Source organism: Eubalaena glacialis, chromosome 1 (genome assembly GCF_028564815.1).
Source record: "Eubalaena glacialis isolate mEubGla1 chromosome 1, mEubGla1.1.hap2.+ XY, whole genome shotgun sequence".
Taxonomy (NCBI): Eukaryota; Metazoa; Chordata; class Mammalia; order Artiodactyla; family Balaenidae; genus Eubalaena; species Eubalaena glacialis.
The window spans coordinates 240,271,632-240,293,923 of record NC_083716.1 but is presented as its reverse complement, the minus strand read 5'-3'; the positions used below and the strand labels follow the sequence as shown (position 1 = coordinate 240,293,923).

General features: G+C 57.5%; 1 protein-coding gene across 1 annotated transcript in view; it reads right to left on the bottom strand.

The window, feature by feature from the left end:
• Positions 1-19,481, bottom strand: part of ANO7 (anoctamin 7) — a 30,229-nt gene extending 10,748 nt beyond the window's left edge. The window contains 19 exon segments of the mRNA XM_061191512.1: positions 921-970; positions 973-1,004; positions 1,523-1,613; positions 3,116-3,281; positions 4,140-4,250; positions 5,066-5,123; positions 6,010-6,095; positions 6,097-6,147; positions 6,857-6,964; positions 7,671-7,856; positions 8,898-8,917; positions 9,353-9,457; positions 14,965-15,022; positions 16,462-16,672; positions 16,900-17,134; positions 17,239-17,820; positions 17,872-18,092; positions 18,881-18,908; positions 19,427-19,481. Coding sequence (XP_061047495.1) covers positions 921-970; positions 973-1,004; positions 1,523-1,613; positions 3,116-3,281; positions 4,140-4,250; positions 5,066-5,123; positions 6,010-6,095; positions 6,097-6,147; positions 6,857-6,964; positions 7,671-7,856; positions 8,898-8,917; positions 9,353-9,457; positions 14,965-15,022; positions 16,462-16,672; positions 16,900-17,134; positions 17,239-17,820; positions 17,872-18,092; positions 18,881-18,908; positions 19,427-19,481 — 2,454 coding nt within the window.
• Between the last annotated feature and the right edge of the window lie 2,811 nt (positions 19,482-22,292).

The window sequence follows — 22,292 nt, the reverse complement described above, 5'->3', positions numbered from 1 at the left end:
TCCACCTGGAACCTCAGAATATAGCCTTACTTGGAAAAAAGGGCTTTGCGTGTGTAATCAGGGTAAGGGTCTCCAGATGAGAGCACCCTGGATTAGGGGGAGGGCCTAAAACCAATGACAAATCCCTGTAAGAGAAGGGGAGACAGACACAGAGACGCACAGAGGGATAGGCCATGTGAAGACGGAGGCAGAGATGGGAGAGATGCAGCCTCAGCCAGTGAACAGCGGGATTCCTGGCAGCCACCAGAAACCAGGACAGAGGCCCAGAGCCAGTTCTCCAGAAGGAACCAGCCCTGCTAACCCTTCCATATTGGACTCTGGCCTTCAAAACTGTGAGAAAATCAATTTGTTGTTTCAAACCCCCCGTTTGTGGTAATTTGTCACAGCAGCCCTAGGAAACTGGTACAGATGGATTCCCAGCAGTGTGTCAAAGGTGTCTCTGTCTGTGGGTCCTTCGTGGGCACCAGGGCTCGAGGCCCAGGGAGTATGGGATGCCGGTGAAGCCGCTGTTCCCACGGAAAAGCTGACACACCCTGGAAGTGTGCGGGCTGACGGGACCCAGAGGGCTCGAGGACCCCAAGGAGCCCCTCGCCCCGGCCTCTTGAATTCTGCCCAGTCCGGCTGTGCCTGAGAACTTCAGGGTTTATCTGCTCGGGGGTCCTCCAGTTGACCTTCTTGGCCAGCCGTGCATAATAACAGCAATAACAGTACAGGCTCCAGATGGACGTCTGCTGGTGCAGGCTCTCTGCTGAGTGCCGCGAGGGGGGCGCCGGTTGCAGTTCCAGCCCAGTGGGGACCTTGCCGCCGGGTTACGTAACTCACAGAGGGCTCTGCCTTAGGTGGTGACCGAGCTGGGCTTACGGGCGGGGTGGGGCCAGAACCCAGGGGGCTGCCTTCCTCGCCTCACCTGCCCCTCGTACCTGGACCAGGGCACAGGCGCCGGAGAGCAGCCAGAAGGGGCAGTCCAGGGCTCGAAGCTGTCCCCACTGCCGCACAGCTCCTGCCTTCCGGGCGGGGAGGGCAGCTGTCAGGGCTGGGGAGGCGGCCCTCCCCCAGCCCCACCCTCTTGCCCTCTCCTTCCCCACACTGTCTTTGCCAGGCCCAGCATTTCTTTTAAAACATGTATGCAATGATAATTTTGGAAATAACGTTTTGAAATTTCAGCTCCATAATAGGATAAAACCCAAGTCCAGTTATTTACTTATTGTAAGAAAAGCTTACACTATTGTAAGAAACAAGGGCGAGTGCCAATAAAATTAACCTGCGATCACACTTGTCCACCTGTCAGTCGGGGAGCACACCTGCCCACCTGTGTCCACCTGGGAGCACCCTGCCCACCTGCCAGCCTTCCAGCCAAGCTCACGGGCAGGGCCCTCCGTGACATCCTTAAGGCAGGGATGTGCTCAGTGCTCACCTCTATCCCCAGCTCTGCACAGGGCCTGGCACCTGGGGGTCCCTCTGACCACACACCCACCTCAGGAGGCAAGGGGCAGGCCTGGGAGCTGAGGGGAGAGGACACTACCTGGGTGCGTCTGAGGACACCATGAGACAGCCCACCAGGGACACCAGTGTGCCTGCCCCCGCCGCTGGCACAAGCCAGCCTGTGTAGAGCCCTGCAGGGGGACGCCGGGGTCAGCTGTCAGGGCCCGGGCAGGGAAACCCTGGCAGTTGGCTGTGGGTGGCCTGGGTACCCAGCGCAGGGCTGAGCCCCAGGTGGGGGTCTACACAGCCGCACGTCCTCTGGGGACCACATGCAGCCAGCGGGGGTGGGGGCCTTCTAGGAAGCTGTGAGGGGACCGGTCCTCAGGGAGGAACCCCCTGGCAGCTCTGAGCACAGCTCCGCCTTCCTCGCCCCACCCGGGACTCTGGACCACCCCCATGTTGACCTCGGCACCTGACCCCCCAGGGCTCCAGCCCACTGTGCTTCCCGCCTCCCGGACACCCCTTTCCTGAGCCCCATTCACCTCCAACCAACACGCCCAGGATGGGTGTCCCCTCCTTGAGAGGCACATCACCCACCGGACTCCAGTCCTGGGTGACTGGGGGTCATTGTGGATGCCTCCGGCTCTGCACCCCACCCCACCGTGGCCAGGCCCCTCAGTCACCCCCAAGCCCTCAAGTGTGCACCCTGTCTGCCTCTCACGGGTCAAGCCCAGATCCATCCCAGCCTGGTGTCCTGTCTGCCCTGCGTGGGCCAGAGTGACCTCTGTAAAATGCAAGTCTGTCCAGGACCGAGACGAGGACCCCATCTGTCGTGCCCCCCATGGCCCTGCGGTCTGGCCTTGCCCTCTTGGGGCCCCGGCCCTCCTTGGCCCCGAGATGGAGCTGCGGGTCCTTCACACGTGGGCTGTGCCTTGGGCGCCAACGCCCTGGCCACAGCCACACCCCCGCCCCATCCGGGTCCCCAGCGGCTATGGGTGGCCTCTCCTTGTGTCACCCGAGGCTGGTACACTCCACAAGGGCAGGAACCGCCGCCCTGCTCAGCACCCCAGCACTGCTCGCCATCTTGACAGACGTGTGCATGCGTGATTGAGGGCAGGCGCATCGCTGTCTTTGGGGCGAGAAAGTACTTCACAAGGTTGGAGTGCAGGACGGGGGGTGGGCGGGGCGAGACTGTGCTGGGCGGGGGTGGGGGGCGTAAGCCCATGAGGAAAGCAAGACCTGGGGCCGCCCGGGACAGACAGCCATCCCCAGGGTGCCAGCCTGCCTGGAGGAGGTGAGAGGGCGGCTCTCCCTGGACCCCGGGCAGGGGCGACCTCCGCCAGGTCGGGAGTTCCTGGGGTGGCCCAGGGCTTCCTGGGACGTGTCTGGTGGGCCAGGGACATTGGGGGCTGGAGTCGAAAGGGGGCCCTGGCTTGCAGAAGGGGGTTCCCGGTCCCTCACCAGCGCATGGGGGGTCCCAGAACAGTCCCAGTGCTGGGTTACCTTATGGGGCCAGGTGGTGGGGCAGGGGCAGGGCTCAGCCAGGGAGCGCTGGCCTAGGAGGGGTCAGCATGGCCGGTGGCTGAGCCCCCGGCCCAGCTCCCCTCTTGGGGGCACCCATTAGCAAACTGTTACCCTGAAGACCAAGCTGGGGTCCCAGGAGGCCCCGAGGGGCGGTGGGCACGAGATTCACTGAGCCGGGCGAAGTAGAAGGCCACCTGCTCCCCGAAGTACCTGCGCACGTGGTCCAGAGGCTGGTACTTGTGTCACTGGCGCCAGCGGGCCCAGGGCTGGAGCCGGACCTGCTGCTGGGTGAGGCCCAGGGCCCGTGGGCCGTCTGGGGGTGTCGTCAAGGGGCCCTGGGGATGAGAAGCGGTCGGGCGGGGAGGATCCAGGCTGGTCTGGGCACCCTCCCCCAGCCCGGCACTAGTCTAGGTGTGGGGGGCCTCAGGGCAAGGCGAGACCCACAGGTGGCCCCCGGCCCAGCATGGGCACACGGCAGACCAACCCCAGGATGCAGGGTTGCTGCTCGAGGGCAAAAGAATCACTTTGGGGGCTGGGGGTCCAGGAAGGCCTCTCTGAGGAGGGGACATCTGTGCTGAGCCCCTCGGCCTGGGGTCCGAGTCCAGGGCAGAGGAAGGGCCTGGAGGGGTGGCCCTGGGAGGAGCCAGTGACCGTGGTCCCGAGCCGGCTCCGCGCCTCTGTGTGAGGGTTCTCCCGACCCCGTGCCGTGCAGCCCTGGCCAGCAGGGGGAGCGAGGCTCCCCGAGCGTGATGGAGCAGGCCTGAGTGCCCAGGCACTTCCCGTGCGCATCCACATTCACTCCCTCGGTGGCTTCCTGGGACCGACTGTGCCCCAGTCACACAGCAGTGGGTGCAGGACTGACCTGGGGCCCTGAGGCCCCGCTGCCCCTTTGTGCGGCTCTGGGGGCCTCATGGGGAGTAAACAGCCTCCTGACCCACGCAGTGGGCATTTTGTCAAGGGTGACGGTAAGGCTGACCGAGTCCGGTACGGTGGCAGCTGGCGTGGTGAGCACATCCCCCTGCCCCAGTCTTGTGAGGGGCTCGGTGACCTCCCCATCCCCCCGAGAGAGAAGCTGCTCGGGGAGACGACAGGCCGCAGCCCCGGGCAGGACCTGGGGTCCTCGTCATCCAGAAACTCCCCCCCCTGGCGGCAGCCTGACCACCCCGCCCTGCCCCTCCAGCCCCCGGACTCACGTCGTGCAGGGGGAAGGCTGCGCTGAAGACCCCCTCCCCCAGCAGCTGGTCGGTCCCAAACAGGCGTTTCCTCTCGTGGCCATACGGGGTCTTGGCCAGGATCTCGAACAGCTGGGGGTGGCAGGGATGGCACTGGTCACCTGTCATGTGACGGCGGGGCAGGGACACCTGGGCCCTCCCGTCTTGGGGCTGAGCCCACAGACAGCCTCCCAAGGCCTCCTGGCGACAATGGCGAGGGTACACCCAGCTCTTCCTCGTGTCACCGGCTCACACAACCCCCAAGGGTGGCGATCGTTCTCACGCTTGGTAGATGGGAGACCTTGGCTGGGACGCTCGGCTCATGGGAGTCGAGTCTGGATTTGAACCCACGCCCTGGCTAAGCGCAGCCCGCCCTGGGCCCTTGCTCTGGGCAGGAGTCAGCCTCCACCTGGAGGCCTGTGTCAGGGGCGGCCCAGCCCCTGCTGGGCAGCCCACGTGGCCTGTGCCTTTCGGTTGTCAGCAGCCGGTTCTCCTGGGCAGGCCTGTCCCAGCCCCTCCCTCACCATAAGCCAGGCGCTGCCCATGCGTCTCAGGGACGCTCAGCCTCTGGTCGGCTCTGCCTGTGGTTCCCGTCCTCACTGACCAACTGGACTCACACCTGCCCAGTCCCCGTGGTCTTGGCAAGTCCCACAGGTCCTTGAAGGTGATACCCATTCGGGGCCCTGGGGGGCCCTGAATGGCATGGAGCAGGGCCCCAGCTGTGCTCCCCTTGTGCAGTGAGGTGGGGGCAGCCTCCAAGCATCCAGCCCCTCACCCCCCCGGGACCTCATCCCTCTGGTCAGGACAAAGGCGAGCCTTCCTGTGTCCACAGAGACCTCTGCTGCCTGCTGGGGGCCGGGAGGTCTGGGGCCACAGGCCTCTCAGAGCTGGGTCAGGACCCCACTCACAGCCTGGTGCCTGTAGGTGATGGGGAAGAAGGTGGCCTGGTTCTCACTCCCGAGGAACCTGTGGGCGCAGAGTCAGAACTCAGGTGCCTGCGCCTCAGCCAGGCCTCAGAGAGCGACCACTGCCACTGGGCAGCATGGGCAGCTCCCGTTTGGGCCTTTTCCTTTCCTGAGGGTACGGCAGGACATCACAGAAATCCCCCCAGGGTGGGGGAGAGTGGACTGCACTTGGGCAGAGGAGCCCACGGACATCTGCATCCCCTGAAGCTCCGAACTCGGGACCAAAGGCCTCTGGGTGGTGTCTGGTGGTAACCTGTGTGGACAGGTGGTTGACCAGAGGGCCCTCCCTGGGACACCAGAACCTTGGGGATTCCCTGTGTGGGGACACGTGTGGGTGAGGCTGAATCCCCCTACCAGCCCGGGAAGGAGGTGTCCTCAGCATGGGGGTTTCTGGTGCTGGCCACCCACACGGGTCCCCCCAGGCCTGGACGCTGCCCTAACCTGCCTGCTGGGTGTGTGGCTGTGTGACCTGCTTTGGGCAGTAAAATGTGAATGAAGGAAGGGATCCAGGAGCCAGTGTGGACTGACTGATTGCATTTTCTGTGTGAGATGGAGCCTGCACCCGCCTGGGCCCCAGAACACCCTGCCCACCCACCACGGACATGGAGCTGAGCAGGAAGTGGACCTTCTTGTCCAGCCACTGAGGTTTGGGGGATGCTTGTTCTGCAGCACAACCTGCCTATCTGACTGATACAGGTGACGTGTAGATAATGCAGACGTGCATGAAAGCTCACCCACCTGAGACTCCCAGGCCCTGGTTGAAAAGCTCTGGGAAGGAGAGAGTTTAGGGGAAGAGCAGCAGGTTTTGGTTCACTCATTCGTTGATTCTTTCATCCATCCCAGGGCCCTGTGTGAGGCTGTCTGGCGGAGTGATGGGGCCATCTTACCTGGACAGATTGCTCACTTTGAACTGGCAGGAGTAAGACTTGGGGGGCACGTCGGGCACGTCCTCCAGCAGGATGTTGGGGACCCCTCAGCCACTCCAGCAGGCTGGCTGCCCAGTTGGAGGCCTGGTTGGGCAACTCCTAGAAGGAATTGTCAGTTGCCCCTCCCTGTCCTGAGGGGACGCGGACACCAGGCTGTGGGGTGTGGGCGTGTGGGTTTGCAAACCGGGCACTCGGGCTCCTGCCCTCCCCCGGCTCTGCTGTGGGCCCTGCGGAAAGATCAGGCGAGCCCCTTCCCTTCTCCAGGCCTCAGGCTCCAGGGCTGCTCTGCTGGTCAATTTGAGGCCCAGAGCCCCTCACGGCAAGGAGGACAAGAGGGTGGTGGCACGTCTCTTTTTCCACCCGCACGCCATGACGGTCCCAGGCAGCCCACAGACTGGGCAGTAGAGCAGCCCCTGGGCCTGTCAACCTGAGGTCACCTGGGAGCCGCTGCCCCTGCACCCTGTGCCCCTGCCTGCACGGCTGGCCCTCAGCAGGAGGCCTGGTGGGGGTCCAGCCTGGAGGGGGGCCCAGATGGCCCGCTCAGAGCCTTGGCTGCTGCACGCGCTGCCCGCCCCTCCCCTGAGCCCACCGTGGGGGCACCACCCCTCACCCGACTTGGCCACAAGGCTTCTAGGAGCACCGTGGAATTGGTGGTGGGGGGGTGGCAGGGACCCTCGGGGACACGGAGTGGGGAGCCCCCAGGGTTGTCAGCACTGGTGGCTGCCCCCAGGAACCGGGGTGCCATCACGAGCGATCCTGTCTGTGGGGCGCCTCCAGGCCCTCTCTGCCCCCCACGCTCCCTGGGTACCTGCAGGGGCAGCTTCAGACGCAGGTCCTCCGCGTAATAGCGGAGCACAGCCCAAGGGGCGCTGAAGAGGAGGTAGCGCACCACGCTGTCCTCGTCCTGGACGTCTCGCTGCCGGGACGGGGGCTCCGTGAGAGCCTGGGGTGCAGCATGCGTGTACACGTGTGTGCGTGTGGCATGTGTGGTCATCTTTATGCGCGTGTGTGCACACGTGTGCGTGCGTGTTTTGTGGGTGCACGTGTGTGTGCCGTGTCTGTGTGAGTGTGCATTCACACTCTTAGGAAAAGATGCGTTTCTGTAGCCATGGTAACAGCTCACCAGCGCCGCTTTAAACCTATTTGATAGAAGGCAGCTTGCTTCTGTGGACCTGCCTCTGTGGACCTGCCTCTGTGGACCTGTGGAAGCCGGCAGAGGGGCCGCTCCTGTTTGGAAGCCAGCCAAGCAGCGCCAGACAGTCACTGCGAGGCTGCCACCCGGCTGTCCTGACCTCCATGGGCAAGAAACTCCAGACAACGAACACCCGTCTGGGCCTTCGACAAGCCACTGGGCATCTGTGTATGTTATGCACGTACAACAGAGGTGTGCACACATGGGGTGTGTACACATGGGTGGACCTGGCCGTGTGTCTGTGTGCAGGCGCGTGCCAGGCTCTCCTGGAGCCGGAGCCGGGGACTTTCAGTTCCAGGGCCCAGCATCTCTGCTCGGGGCCCGGCGTCTCTGCTCCGGGCCCGGCGTCTCTATCCCAGGGCCTGGCGTCTCTGCTGAGTGCACCTGCTTTCCCGAACTGCCCTCTTCAGTGGCTCTCAGCCCTCGCTACCATATCATAGCTATTGGGGTCCCTGAAAGGCCAGAAGCCCAGGGGACAGGCATGGGCCTCCCCAGCTGGCTGTGACGTGTGCTGAGAGCTGAGGGCCGCCATCCGGACTGAAGGCTGAGGGCGCTTTGGGCAGCGTGTGGCTTTGGGCAGCGTGGTCCCCACGCCCAAGGAGGACGCAACCCAGTTCTGGAGGAAGGTTTGGCAAAGTCATGTGACCACACCTGTGAGCCACACTGTTTCCATCGTACAGGGCAGCTTTGCAGCCCCTCCCTGCACCAGGCTGTCAAGTGGATCCGAACCCAGAAGGGGAGGGGTCTTGGCCCCAATTCCACGGTGTGTATGTCTGCCAACTCTTAAGGCAGCTCTGGAAGGGAGCGCAGCCGGCTGTGGGCCGGGGAGGGCGGGCAGCGAGGGCGGCAGGGGCTCCCTTCATGCCTGAAGGACAGGAAACAGAACACGAGGTGGAGGGAAAGCCGTGTGGTCAAAACCAACCAGGACACCGTGGTGCTGGGACAGCCAGGCCACAGCGGAAGGGGTTTGCCACGCATGGAAGCAACAAGGAGGAAGCATCCAGGATACAAGCGCCAGCACCGATGAGAAAATGCGCCCAGCATTGCTATCGGTGGACGGCCTGATAGCAAAAGGTGCAAAAGACACGAAAAGACCGTTCGCAGTACTGGAAACACAAAGAGCCCATAAACATGCAAAAAATGCTCCACCTCTTTAGGAATCAGGGAAAATGTGAATTAAAACTGCAGCGAGACACCACTGTACACCCACCGGGTTGTAAGAATTGACAACACCAAGTGTTGAGGGCAGTTCCCGCTGTCGGCGGTGCAACGTGCCTGGGGACTGGTGTGGCCCTGCACTGCGCCAGCGACCCTACCCTTAGGAGACAGCCCTGCGAGGGCACGGCACAGGTGCACACGAGAGCGTGTACAGCAGCTGATCTTCATAATCGCCCCAAACTGGGAAGAAGTCAAATGTCTGTCCACATAAGGACAGAGAGGAAGATAGTGGCTTCTCCACAGCAAGGACAGTGGCCAAGTGGCAGCTGCACCAGCGACGCAGGCGGGCCTCGCGAACACTATGTGAGGAGTGACACTGAGTCCTTCCATCAAGTTCAAACAGACAAAACCAAGCTGTATTGTTTGGTGACGTGAAATGGGGGCAAAAGTGATTAAAAAACACACGAATGTGATTAACGTAAAATTCAGGATTGGTTACTCTGACGGCAGCACCTGTTCCTGGGGAACAGAGGAAGCCGGTAGGAAAGGAGGGTGGAGGGTGCGGGAGACCGAGGGGATCTAAGTGATACCAACCGTTATAACCGACATACTGCATGTGAAAGGACTTCTTCAGCTGTTCAATTCTATAAACACACAGTTATGATTACAAATGTCACCCCTAGACAAAAGCTTTAACGTTGGAGGTGGGACAGATGAACGGAAGGTGGCTTCTGAGCTTTCAGGTGGCCTGAGGGCTTTGGCCTCCTGCGACGGGTGGATATTATACTGGCCTGTGGTTAATGGTCCCATGGGGTGCTCGCTGAAGGGTGAGGCCCCCAGCAGGACCTTGGGGCTTGATTTGTTCCAAGCCTCGGGACACCATGCCCTCAGGTCTTGTGGAGCAAGGTCACTGAACGAATGCTGAGCCTGGGGCTCCCCAGCCACCCGACGTACCTGGTCCACACGTACGGGACGCCCAGGCTCCCGGTGGGCGGTAGGAGCTAGGCACCGGCTGCTTGGCCTGCTCCTCTGTGTCTCCCTCCCAGGCCCTCCCTGGTCCTCGTTGGGGTGGGAGGGCTCAGGAGAGCTTCCGGGGCAGCCCTGCATTGGACCACGGGGGAAGCTGAGCCCTGGAGAGGGGCTGGGGTCTGCCCTCTGGCTCCCCGGTGGCCCCCATCCCTGCAGAGTGAGCCCCAAACTCCTCAGGAGTCTATGTGGGTCTTGAAGGACGCTGAGAGTGAGTCACATCGGCCTTAGCTCCCTGCCGTAGAGACTGGACAAAGCATAGGCAGCAGTGGATGCGGGCTAAGGCCCTCGAGAGAAGGGAAGCATTCGCTTCATCTCTCTCCCTAATGGCGTTTTCCACACTGCAGGGCAGGGCCGCAGAGCCCAGAGGGAGCAGAGGCATTGCCGGGTGAGGGGCGGAGGTCAGAATCAGGGGCTGCTAAGGGGCCTTGGGCTTGAGGGGAGTTGCGTGAAGAGGATGGAGACACAGGTCTGTGAGGAGATCCGGGGGTCCTTGGAGCTGCTGACTCGTTCACGGCCAGAGGCGGCTGCTGCAGGCTGATGGCTAACAGAGACTCAGGAAGCACAGAGCTGGAGCTCCAGCCACACAGGGAGGAGGGAGACTGTCGGCCACTCTGGCTTTCCAGCTGAGCCTCCTGGGTGATACCACAAGGGTGAGGACTGCACCTTCGGGATGAGCGCAGAACTGAAGCGGGCCTGAGCTGACACCTGAAACCAAGCTCAGGCCCATCAAGGTGACCTGCCAGTAATTGGACCACCTGCCAGAACAAAGCTCAACACTGTACAGGAAGGTGACAGAGTCAACAGAGACCTAGAGGTGAACCATACGGTGGAGCTAGCAGAAAAGGCGTAAATAATGACAGTTACTAAGTTAAAAGAGAAAAAAAGGGTAAAGAATGGACACAATGGTCCGATTAACAACTGGAATATTTTGAGAGAGAATTAGAATCTATGAAAAGGAATCAAATGAACATTCTGAAATAGCAAAGCAGAGACTTCCCTGGTGGTCCGGTGGTTAAGATTCCACGCTTCCACTGCAGGGGGTGCTAGTTCGATCCTTGGTTGGGGAACTAATAAGATCCCGCATGCCGTGTGGTGCAGCCAAAAAAAAATAATAATAATAAAATAAAATAGCAAAACACAGCATATGAAATTAAGAACTCATTGGATGTGTTTAATAGTAGACTAGACTCAACAGAAGACAGGATTGCTGAACTTAAGGACAGACCAGTAGAAAAAATGGAGTTCAGAGCAAAAAGAATGGCAAGAACAGAACAGGGTACAAGAAGGATAGGGTCATGGTCAAAGGCCCAACAGACTGTATCTGAGAACCAGGAGAGAGTAGGAAAGAAGCAATCTTTGCACAAGAATGTTCAAGAATTTCCAAATCTGATGAAATAAATCAGTTCAAAGATTCAAAAAGCTCAGTGAGCTCAAAACAGGATTAAAAAACTAGGAAAACATTGTACAGCATACCTTTGCTGTATTAAAGATGAAGAGAAATCTCGGACTTCCCTGGTGGCGCAGTGGTTGAGAATCTGCCTGCCAATGTGGGGGACACGGGTTCGAGCCCTGGTCTGGGAAGATCCCACATGCCGCGGAGCAACTAGGCCCGTGAGCCACAACTACTGAGCCTGCGCGTCTGGAGCCTGTGCTTCACAACGAGAGGCCGCGATAGTCGGAGGCCCGCGCACCGTGATGAAGAGTGGCCCCCACTTGCCGCAACTGGAGAGAGCCCTTGCACAGAGGCGAGGACCCAACACAGCCAAAAATAAATAATAAATAAAAATTAAAAAAAAAAAAAGGTACTTGTCCAAAAAAAAAAAAAAAAAAAGAGAAATCTTAAAAGCAGCAAGAAAAAAAACCGTATTTTTTTCAGGGGAAAAATAATAAAACAGGCACATGATTTCTCAACTGAAACAACGGAGGCCAAAAGACAATGGAATGGCATCTTTAAAGGGTAGGGGAAAATACTGCAAACTAAAATTCTTTATCCAGTGGAAATGTTCTTCAGAAATGAAGGTTAAGTGAAGATACTCTCAGACAATCAAAATCTGAGAGATTTAGTCCCAGACACATGCTCTACAGGAAATACTAAAGGGAATTCTTCAGGCTGAAGGGAATACTCTCAGGTGCAAGTGCAGATGTGCAAGAACGAATGAACAGACCAAGAGGATAAATAAACAGGTAAATGTAAAAGTAAAACTCTCTCTATTTACAGATGGCATGATCTTGTGTACAGAAAATCCAAAAGAAGTCACTACAAACGCTATTAGAACTAATAACAGGTTTGGCAAGTTTGCAGGATACAAAATTAACATACAAAACAACCGTATTTCTATACACTAGCAATAAGCAAGCTGAAAATAAAACAAAGAAAAACAATTCCATTTATAACAGCTCCCCCCAAAAAAACCTGAACAAATTTAACAACAAAAAAAGTGTAAGATGTATACACTGAAAAGTACCAAATATTATTGAAATAAGTTGAAGAAGCACTAACTAGATAAACGCAAAAATATCCCATGTGCATGAATGAGAGGACTTAACATTGTGAAGACAGCAATACTCCCCAGATTGATCTACAGATTCAACACAGTCCCTATCAAAATCTTAGCTGACTTTTTTTTTTTTCAGAAATTGACAAGTTTAAAATTCATATGGAAACACGTGAGACCCAGAATAGTCAAAACAATGTAGAAAAAGGAGAACAAAATTTTAGGACTCACAATTTTTGATTTCAAAACTCATTACAAAGATAAGATAATCAAGACAGAGTGGCGCCAGCATAAGGACAGACATATAGATGAACAGAATATATTTGAGATTTCGAAAATAAACCCATATATTTTATTGTCATTTTTTAAAACAAAGAGGCCAACAATTCAATGGGAAAAGAATAGTGATTTCAACAAATGATGCTGGGACAAGTGAATTTTCACAAGCAAAAGAATGAATTTGGACCCCTACTTCACACCATATACAAAAATTAACTCAAAGTGGAGTTAAGATGGTAAATTAATAAAATATCTATACCCCAATTAAAAAAAAAAGAAAAGAATGGGATGTGTTTGTATGTACTGATGTGAAAAGCTTTCTAAAATTTTGTGAAGAACAAAAAACAACAGCAGAAATCTATCTACTTTTAAAACATCTACATAAGTGTGTGTATGTGTAAAAAAAATGAAAAAGATAATAAGTTAAAGATCACAGACCTAAGGTTTTTTTTTGTTTTGTTCTCAGTTTTTTTTTTTGGCCACACCACGCAGCTTGTGGGATCTTAGTTCCCCGAACAGGGATTGAACCCAGGCCCTCGGAAGTGAGAGCGCAGAGTCCTAACCGCTAGACCGCCAGGGAATTCCCCAGACCTAAGTATAAGGACTAAAATGATAAAACTTTTTAGGAAAAAACATAGTTGTAAGTCTTAATGACCTGGTTTAGGCAATGATTTCTTAGATACGACACCAAAAGCAAGGCAATAAAAGAGAACATTGGTAAGATGGTCTTCATCAAAATTAAAGACCTATCTGCTTCAAAGCACATCATCAAGAAAGTGAAAAAGGCAACCCATAGACTGGGAGAAAAAATATGTATGCAAATCATATATCTGATAAGGGACTTGTATCCAGAACATAAAAGAACTTTTACAATTCAATGATAAAAAGACGAACAACCCAATTTTTTTTTTTTTTTTAAATTTTAATTTTTTTATTTATTTTTATTTTTGGCTGTGTTGGGTCTTCGTTTCTGTGCGAGGGCTTTCTCCAGTTGCGGCAAGCGGGGGCCACTCTTCATCGCGGTGCGCGGGCCTTTCACTATCGCGGCCTCTCTTGTTGCGGAGCACAGGCTCCAGATGCGCAGGCTCAGTAGTTGTGGCTCACGGGCCTAGTTGCTCCACGGCATGTGGGATCTTCCCAGACCAGGGCTCGAACCCGTGTCCCCTGCATTGGCAGGCAGATTCTCAACCACTGCGCCACCAGGGAAGCCCCCAATTTTTTTAAAAAATAAATTTATTTACTTATTTTTGGCAGTGCTGGGTCTTCGTTGCTGCACACGGGCTTTCTCTAGTTGCAGCGAGCGGGGGCTACTCTTCATTGCGGTGCACGGGCTTCTCATTGTGGTGGCTTCTCTTGTTGCGGAGCACGGGCTCTAGGCACACGGGCTTCAGTAGTTGCAGCACGTGGGCTCAGTAGTTGTGGCTCGAGGGCTCTAGAGCGCAGGCTCAGTAGTTGTGGCACACGGGCTTAGTTGCTCCACGGCAGGTGGGATCTTCCTGGACCAGGGCTCAAACCCGTGTCTCCTGCATTGGCAGGCGGATTCCTAACCACTGCGCCACCAGGGAAGTCCCACAACCCAATTTTTAAATGGGCAAAGATTCTGAATAGACATTTCTCTAGAGAAGATAAACAGATTGGCAATAAGCCTATGAAAACATGCTCAGTACCATCAGTCACTAGGGGAATACAAATCAAAACCACAGTGAGATGCCGCCCAACAGCCACTAGGACAACTGTAATACCAAGACAGACAATAAGAAGTGTTAGATGGAATGTGGAGAAATTGGAACCTCATTCATTGCTAGTGGTTTGTAAAATGGCGCAGTCACTTTGGAAAACAGTCTGACGGTTCCTCAGAATGTTAAACATCGAGTTACCATAGACCTAGAAGTTCCACCCCGTGGTGTGCGCCCCCGCACCCCCAATGAACACTTACATTAACACAAAATCTTGCACGTGGTCTCACTGCTGCATGAATCACAATAACCCCCAACATGGAAACAACACAAATGTTTGTCATCACTTCTTTTGGGTATAAACTTAGAAGTGGGATTGCTGGATCATACGGTAATTCTGTGTTTAACTTTTTGAGGAACCGCCATACCGTTCTCCACCGCAGCCGCGCCATTTCACCTTCCCGGCAGCAGGGCACGAGGGTTCCAGTTTCTCCACGTCCTCCCCGGCACTTGTTTTCTGTTTTTTTGCTGTCGTTTAACCATCCTAACGGGTGCGAGGTTAGGGCATCTACTTTTAGCACGGGTCTTTCCGGTGCTGCGAGGAGAGCAGGGTTGGCAGGTGGGCACTGGGAGCCCAGGTGGGCACTGGTGCAGAACTCAGGGGAGATTATGGTGGCTCGGGGCAGACAGGAGCCGCGGGGCGGGGAGTGAGGAGAAGTGGATCCGATCCACTTTAAAGGTAGAGAAAGCATGGGGCGCAGGAGAGCAGAGTCTGAGGTGACTTGGAGTTTGTCCCGAGGCCAGATCAGGAAGGAGGCGGTCGCCCGCTCTGCCCTCGAGCCCTCTCCAGCTCCCCCCATCAGTAGGGACCCCCTTTCCTGCTGTGTGCTGTTCACCCCGCCCTCCGGCACAGAGGCTGGCACCAGAGCTGGCTCCGGAGATGGTGCTGGGCGAGGGAGGGGAGACCTGGTTCCTGAGGACGGTGACCTGGGCCCCGTCCTCCCGCTGCCACCCCTGGGCGCCCCATCTGTGTCCCCAGCCCCAGTACCAACATAGGCACGGCTGGCAGATGCAGGGAGGGGCTCACCGATCCAGGGCTTGGCGGGGCTTCCCACCCTGCCGGTGGCTGCCTGGCGTCCAGCTGGCTGGAAGGAAGGGGGAGGAATGGCAGCTTCTGACCACGTGGCCAGAGGGGCTCACGGCACAGGTGCATCCGGGGGTGAGGCCAGCCCCGGGCCTCTCCAGCCTCTCCGGGGGCTTCCACAGGCCACTGAGCACCTGGGCTGTGGGCAACACGGGCAGGACCCGGGGCGCCCACCGTGCTGGCCTCCGGAGGCTGGAGAAGAGCTGGACGGCCCCTAAGTGCCCTTCGGATAGGCCAAAGGTGGTCACGGCGCCCAGAGGGTGGAATCCTTCTGCATTTCTAGATGTTCCGGGTGAGTGTTTCCCCCGAGGCTGTGTTTTGGGGCAGCAGGAAGGGAGGCACCTGTGTCCACTCTCAGGCCGCGGGGGCGGGGGTGGAGGGCAGCAGCTGGAGGTTTGAGGCCCCGGAGGACCAGGGAAGAGGAACCTCCCTGGCGGGGACTCCTGGGTCTGGGACCCGGAATCTTCCCCAACAGCCTCACTTGGGGTGTCTGTGGCCCCCCAGGGACAGGGGTGGGAACCCTAGAGATGGACTTGGACAAAGGGGACCCACAACAGGCTGCCCGGAGAGAGTCTCCTGTAGGCCCCAGGAGGTGTGTTCTTCTCCAGGTTTGACCCAGGGGACAAAGGTTGAACATGAGTGAGCCTGAGGCTGGGCTGAGGCCCTCAGGATCCTTGGGCTCTCACAGAGTGGCTGACCTGGGCCCCGGCGGTTGGCTGGAACCTGAGACAAGGTGGGGCCGGGTGTTCTCACCCCAGCACACTTTATCAAAAGCGTCTGTACTCACCTGGGCCCAGGGTGACCTAACCCGAACCCCGTCACTAATTGTGATCCTAACTCTAACCCTAACCTTAACCTAAGACCTACCCTATGAATAACCTCACCCGCACAGAGATCCAAGCCTCACCCTCACCTAGCCATCTGAAGCGTACCCACGCTCTGACCCTGACCCTAATTCTAAAGCCCATCTCCGCCCTCTGGGGGTGAGGGCGTTCCCTCCCTGTCACTTCTGTGTTCTGATAAATTGGCAAATGCAGAATGAAGCAGACACAGCCCAACAAGCACCCACGATCTCTACCCAGACCCAGCACTGGCCACCTCTGCTGTGCTTACGGTTCCGTTTTTAGGCAATCGCGTCACCCTGGTGCATTGCTCTCTGTCCCCTTCCTTCCCCCCTCGCTGGGGGCCCCCTGGCCCTGCCCAGCCTGTCCTGAGGGGTTTCTGCTCATCCCTCAAGGGTTAAGGGCACCTCCCTCTTCCCTTTGCTGGGGCAGGTGAGGGTTTGGGGGTCGCTGGGGGACGCAGGAGGGAAGGCACAGTTGGCGTGCATCCGCCCCACCAAGGGCTTGGGGCCGTTGTCTCCCGGGTCCCTGCGTCCACCTCCTAAATCGAGAGCAGACTGAGCCCGGACCCGGGGAGGGGAGGACGGGGAGGAGTTGCCTCTGAGGCGTTGGCTGTGCTCCCGTAAGAGTCCCCCTTCTCTGCCCCGGGGGCCACGTCGATCAGGACGGCACTGTCCTCTTCCCGGGCCCATCCTGCAGCATCGCGCTCCTGCATCCCGCCAGGGCCAGGGCCAGGGTGGGCACGGGTGGGGTAGGAGGGGCACATGGGGCCCGGTCCCTGTCTCACCACACAGTCCGCAGCGAGCCCACTTCAGAGGGGAGGACGGGGCCGGGAGCAGGGCTGGGTCCGGCCTGGGAGCAGAGGAAGCCGCCCTAGATTGGGCCCCGACTCCAGGCCAGGGAGGGAGGGAGCACAGGGAGGCTGGCCCCGCAGCCGTCTGTCTGTCCACCTGCCCAGGGAGTGCCCGCCTCCCCCTCCGCCGTGCGTGGGGTGGCAGGGCCTGGGAAGGGCCGAGGGTGGGCTCGGAGTGCAGACCCCTCCTCCTCCTCCTCGCCTGCAGGGGGAACAGACAACTCTTTAATAGAGACAGGGCCGCGGCTCTTCCTGGGGGATCCTGGGCCAGAGGGGAGGACCGTCTGGCCATGTTGACCCTGTGTCCTTCCTGCCGGCCTCTGGATCCCTCTGCGGGGAGGACGGACATCACTGTTGCGGCTGCTGGGTCGGCAGAGTGGGGCAGAGGGCGAGGGGAGGCCTGTGGCCGGGAGGGCTGCTGGTGGCCGGGAGGGTGCGAGGGTGGGAGAGCCACAGGAGCTGGGGCGGCTGCCATTTAGCCCAGAGAACCCGAGGCCTGGAGGAGCAGATGGGAGCCCGCACCAGGCCCCAGATGCCCCTGAGCCAGTGAAAGTCCTCGGAGTTGCGAGTGGGCCGGCCGTCCCGCTGTGGCGAGCGGGCGGGCTGGGCCGGGGTCTTTGTCCGCGCTCTGCGCCAGGGGGACAGGGACCGACCGAGGCCGCCCCACCCGCGAAGGCCCCGAAGTGAGCTGCTCTGCGGTGCGTCCAGCGGGCACGTGGGCGACCGCGGTTCCCCAGGGCTGGGGTGCCCTCCCCGAAGCCACCCGGAGCACCTGGCCCTTCTCACCCCCCAGGGCCTGGAGCAGATGTCGCGCCAGGCCCGGGGGCCTGTGGAGCCCTGACGGGCCAGGTGTTTGCCCAGCCTCCCTGGGTCCGTCTCCCCCCTTCCTCTGGCGACCCATGCATGGCAGAACAGGCTCCCACCTGGCACAGCGGCTTCCGGAAGAGGCCTCCGAGGTCATGGCCAACCTCCCAGCACCAGCCTGGTCTGGCAGCCAAGTCTGGGTCAGCCCTGAGGGCAGAGAGCTGGGAGGGACCCTGTCCTCACGGCCCTGCCCCCATGGCTGTTCCCCTCGTGCTCTTGGCTGCCTGTGGAATTCCGAGTCTGACCCTTATCCTGGCTGGAGCCCCTGACCCCGGCACCCCAGGACAGGACCGGGAGGCACGCAGTCGAGGAGGAGGAATCCGGCAGAGGGCAGCCTCAGGCCGACCCTGCGGGGCTTGCGGCAGGAGGGCGTGGCCAAGCTCCCCAGCCTGGGCAGCTGGACACTCTCCTCTGGCTGCCGCTGCGAAGGACGGTCCCGGAAGCGGCCAACCCGCAGGGCCCCAGGCTCTCCGCCCTCGGTGGCACAGCGGCTCTGGTGGCCCCGGCACTGTCTGCTCAAGAAGAGCAGTGGCAGCCGGTTGCTGGAGGCGAGTGCACAGCTCAGCTGGAGCCCTCGGAGGGACACGCGCGCCTACAAAGGCACACACGTCCTGCGTATAACTTTTTACTTTTCACTTTATACAATGTATTACGGTTTGAAATTTTTTCAAGTTGCATTACTTTCGCAGATAAAAAAAAAAAATTAGGGCTTCCCTGGTGGCGCAGTGGTTAAGAATCCGCCTGCCAATGCAGGGGACACAGGTTTGAGCCCTGGTCCGGGAAGATCCCACATGCCGTGGAGCAACTAAGCCCGTGCGCCACAACTACTGAGCCTGCGCTCTAGAGCCCACATGCCACAACTACTGAGCCTGCACGACTAGAGCCCGTGCTCCGCAACGAAGAGTAGCCCCGCTCGCCGCAACTAGAGAAAGCCCGCCAGCAGCAACGAAGACCCAAAGCAGCCAAAAATAAATAAAATAAATAAATTTATTAAAATAAATAAACTTCTAAAAAATAGTCTATTAATAAAAAATAAAAAAATATTATTTAAAAAAAAATTTAAGCAAGAAGCAAGCAAGCTACAATTAGCACAGCTGTATTGCTGGGTCCCAGGTGCTAGGAATGGCCTGGGCCCAGGAGCCGCTGCTATACTAGCTTTATTTGGCCATAACTTTTAATATATGTTTATATAATATTCAGAAATACATTAGTTAAAAAAAGAAAAGCCTCCAACTACTGTGGCTTTGTGGCTTTGACACCAGACTTTGTGTGGCTTAACCCAAAAGGTCTTCTTCCTCACCTCATAAGAAGTAGGGAGGTGCTGGCACCTGAGTGGGTTCAGTGGCTCAAGGGTGTCAGGGCCAGAGCCTTTGCCTGTGGCTGCGGGATTGCTGTGGCAGGTCCAGCCACCGCGTCCACATTCAAGGTACTATGCTAGCTGCACCTGCCCTTCTTCTCGGGAAAGCAGGTGTCGTCAGCTAAGCACGAGTCTCAGGCCACCCCCGGCCATGAGGCAGTCTGGAAAGGTAAGAGATCCATCCAGGTGGTTTGGAACAAATGCACCTCATCCTTGGGGGTGGACACATTGCTGGTCTGGGCGAAACCACTGAGGTGGGTGCCCACTGTAGTGACTGCCAGCTGGGAAGGACCCCGTCCTCCTAACACTTGCCTGCTCTGCACATAGCCTGAGGGGTGGACCACGGATGCTTAAGGCTTCCTGTGCCCGGACGAGCTACCGCGCTTGCACAGCGTGCTCCCTGCCCCCAGGACCCTCCCCCGCTTCCCCCAAACCTTCTCCTTGCACAAAGGGAGCACCCTCCTCCAGGCAGCCCCCCAGCCTGCTCACCAGCCATCTGCCGCCATCCTGCCTGCTTGTCTCTGGCTGCACAGGGCACTTCCATCCCCGCAGCCCCACCCCAGTCCAGTGCGTCTGCACGCCTGTCCCCTGCCCCCCGTCCCCTCTCTCTCCTTCGGCCACCCTGGGACCCTACCCCCACTCCCCATCCCCCCCTGGTTCTTCCTGCCAAGTGCCCCAAGCCCAGAGCTGGGGGTTTTCAGGGCTCCTTCGCCCTCATCCGACCCCCTTCCAGGCTGTTCTGGCTACGGCTTCACTCTCTGCCCCCCTCCCCACCTCTGCTGCCCCTTCTCAGGTCCCCGCCCCCTCCCCGAGTGCTGGTCTTCTCTTCAGGGTCACCCACTCCTGCCGTTAAATGACTCCTCGGTGAGCCTGTCCAAAATGCTCTGCTTTCTTCCAAAGCACGGGTCACCTTCCAACTACGTAACTGTCGTATTACGGTTATTGTTTAACCTACAGCCACTGTATGTGAAGTTCACGAGGGCAGGAATTTAAAAACATCTGTCGCGATGTCTCCCAAGTGCCCAAGAGAGGGGCTGGCACAGAGCAGGTGCCGAGTGCCTGCTGAGGGACGAAGGACAGATCCCCCACGGAAGCTGCCTCCTTCCCTTGGCTTATCGTCAGCGCTGTCACCCTGCTGGCCGTGCCTCGTCTTAGCTGGTGGGTCGCTGCAGGCCCCGGTGAGGTGGCTGCTCCTCGCCACCCTCCGTTTACGGGGTGCTCTCAGCAGGGACTCGGGCCTCACTTTATCCCCTCATCCACTCCGTCCCCGTCTGTGGGAATCCTCCTACTCGGACGCATCCCTCTGTGATGGACGTGCAGTCCACGTGGCTGTGGCCTCCCGTGGTTTCCCAGCAAGGGCGCTGTGGGCTCCTTCCCACTGAGGAGCATTTACTGTAGCCGAAGGCCCAGCCTGGACTCAGCCACCACTGTGCCCGGGGCCTGCGTGCAGTGCCCTGCCGGCCAGGAGGGGACAACTCCTGACGTGGACGCCCCAGTCCGTGCCCCCCCTTCCCCCATGGCAACCCCGCATTGTGAGCTGATCGGCTCCCTGCCCTGGTTTGCACACCTCTGATGGCAAACCTGGCTGGCTGGCCCTCGGCTTCTCTGAGCTGCCTGATTGTCCTGGGCCCATGTTTCTACCTGGATTCTCCTTCCTCTGGTTTGCAGGAGTCCTTTACATCTAAGCGTTAGGCCCTTGCCAGTTCTAAACTCTGAGCAAACGTCTCTCAGTCTGCTCTCAGTGGTGTATTCATGGTGTTCTTTGCCCCACAGGAATCTTTATGTAAACTAACCCATCAAAACCTTGTCTTACGGCTGTGCTTCGGGGGTTAAGAAGCTTTTCTGCACTCGCAGCTCACAAATGTATTTTCCGTTTTTTCTACTGGCTTGCGCTTCTACTTTCACACGGAGACTTTTAATCCTCAGGTCGGCCTGTGTATGACGTTAGGCTGGGTCAGTGTCCCTTTTCCCACAAACTGTGCTCCTCTGCCAGCCCCGCCCAGGACACAGGCCTCTCGTCCAGGGACCCACGGGCGCCCTCACCAGCACCGAGCCCGTCCGAGGGTCTGTGCGGACGGCTGTGTTTCTACAGTGTTTGCAGTGTTTCTACGGTGGGTTTGTAGCTTTTTTTTTTTCCCCAGATTTTTTATAATCTGGAAGGAACTCACTGCTCTTGACTCGTTTTCAAAGTTGACTAAACTTTTTTAAAGTTTCAAGGTTCAATGTGGATCTTCTTCTCCCATATAAATTTTAGAGTTTAAGGAGGTTCTTAAAAAATCAAATGTCATTCTGATTAGGATTGCGCTGGACCTAGCACAGCTTTCCCATCCCTTCTACCTGTTTTGTAGAATTCTGCAAGTGTCTATTAAGGAGCAGGTGCTGGACTTGGATTTGTGACCCGTCTGTGACGGGGACGGACGGGCTCTGACTCCATCTGCACGTCTATCTGCGGCGCCTCCTTGAGCCTTTCTCTCCAGTGTCCTCTTTGCTTGAAGCTTTTTGGGTTTTTTTTCCCACTTGTGAGTTGGATGTTTGATAATCTATCTGTCTATGAGCGGCTGCTCTAAACTTACGTTTTCCTGCAAACTCTCTAAGCTCTCGCTCCCTCTCTTCCACACCAAAGTGAAAACCTGCACAATCTCTACTTCCACTTGCCACGGTCTCACCTCCAGATTTAAAAAAACAAGAGCCATGCGGTTCGGATCACTCACGGTTTTTTAGGGGCAAGTTTTGTGTCTTGTCAGGAACTGTCCTAGCATTTACAAAGAAAGAGCTCAACAACCAGTCAAGCACGTACTTCTAAACCAAATTTTGCTGGTTTTGGTACGGCTGCTAAACCCTATCTTTCCCTTTCTTCGTTCCTTATTTGGATTCACTTTTCGTTTGGGTGGACTCCCCCACATAATCTTTCCAGCAAGGGCACTCAAATCCTGAAACCCTGTGTTTCTAAAATGCCTTTCTTTTGTCCTCAGCTAGTGTCTGGCCAAGGGCAGAATTCTAGGGTCACAATGCAAGGGCTCTCTCTGGGGCCAGGTCCTACCTAACCCTGCTTTCCTTTCCAAGAGTTCGCTCTTCAACAGGGAGATGCTCACAGATGCAGGTCACACGATCGATTCTGGCGAAGATTTGAGTCAGGACTTGGACGTGACCTCACCCTCAGGCCACCCCGGCAGGCGGTCACCTCCGAGCTCCTGGTCCCCCATGCGGCTGCCCAGGCTCTGTGACAGGCTCCAGAGCAGCGCTGCCCAGTAGGACTTTCTGTGACCATGGAGACGGGCTGCCCCTGGCGAGATGTGGCTATGGTGTGCCAAGTGCAGCGGAGGACATGAATTTTTAATTTCATTTTGACAGATTT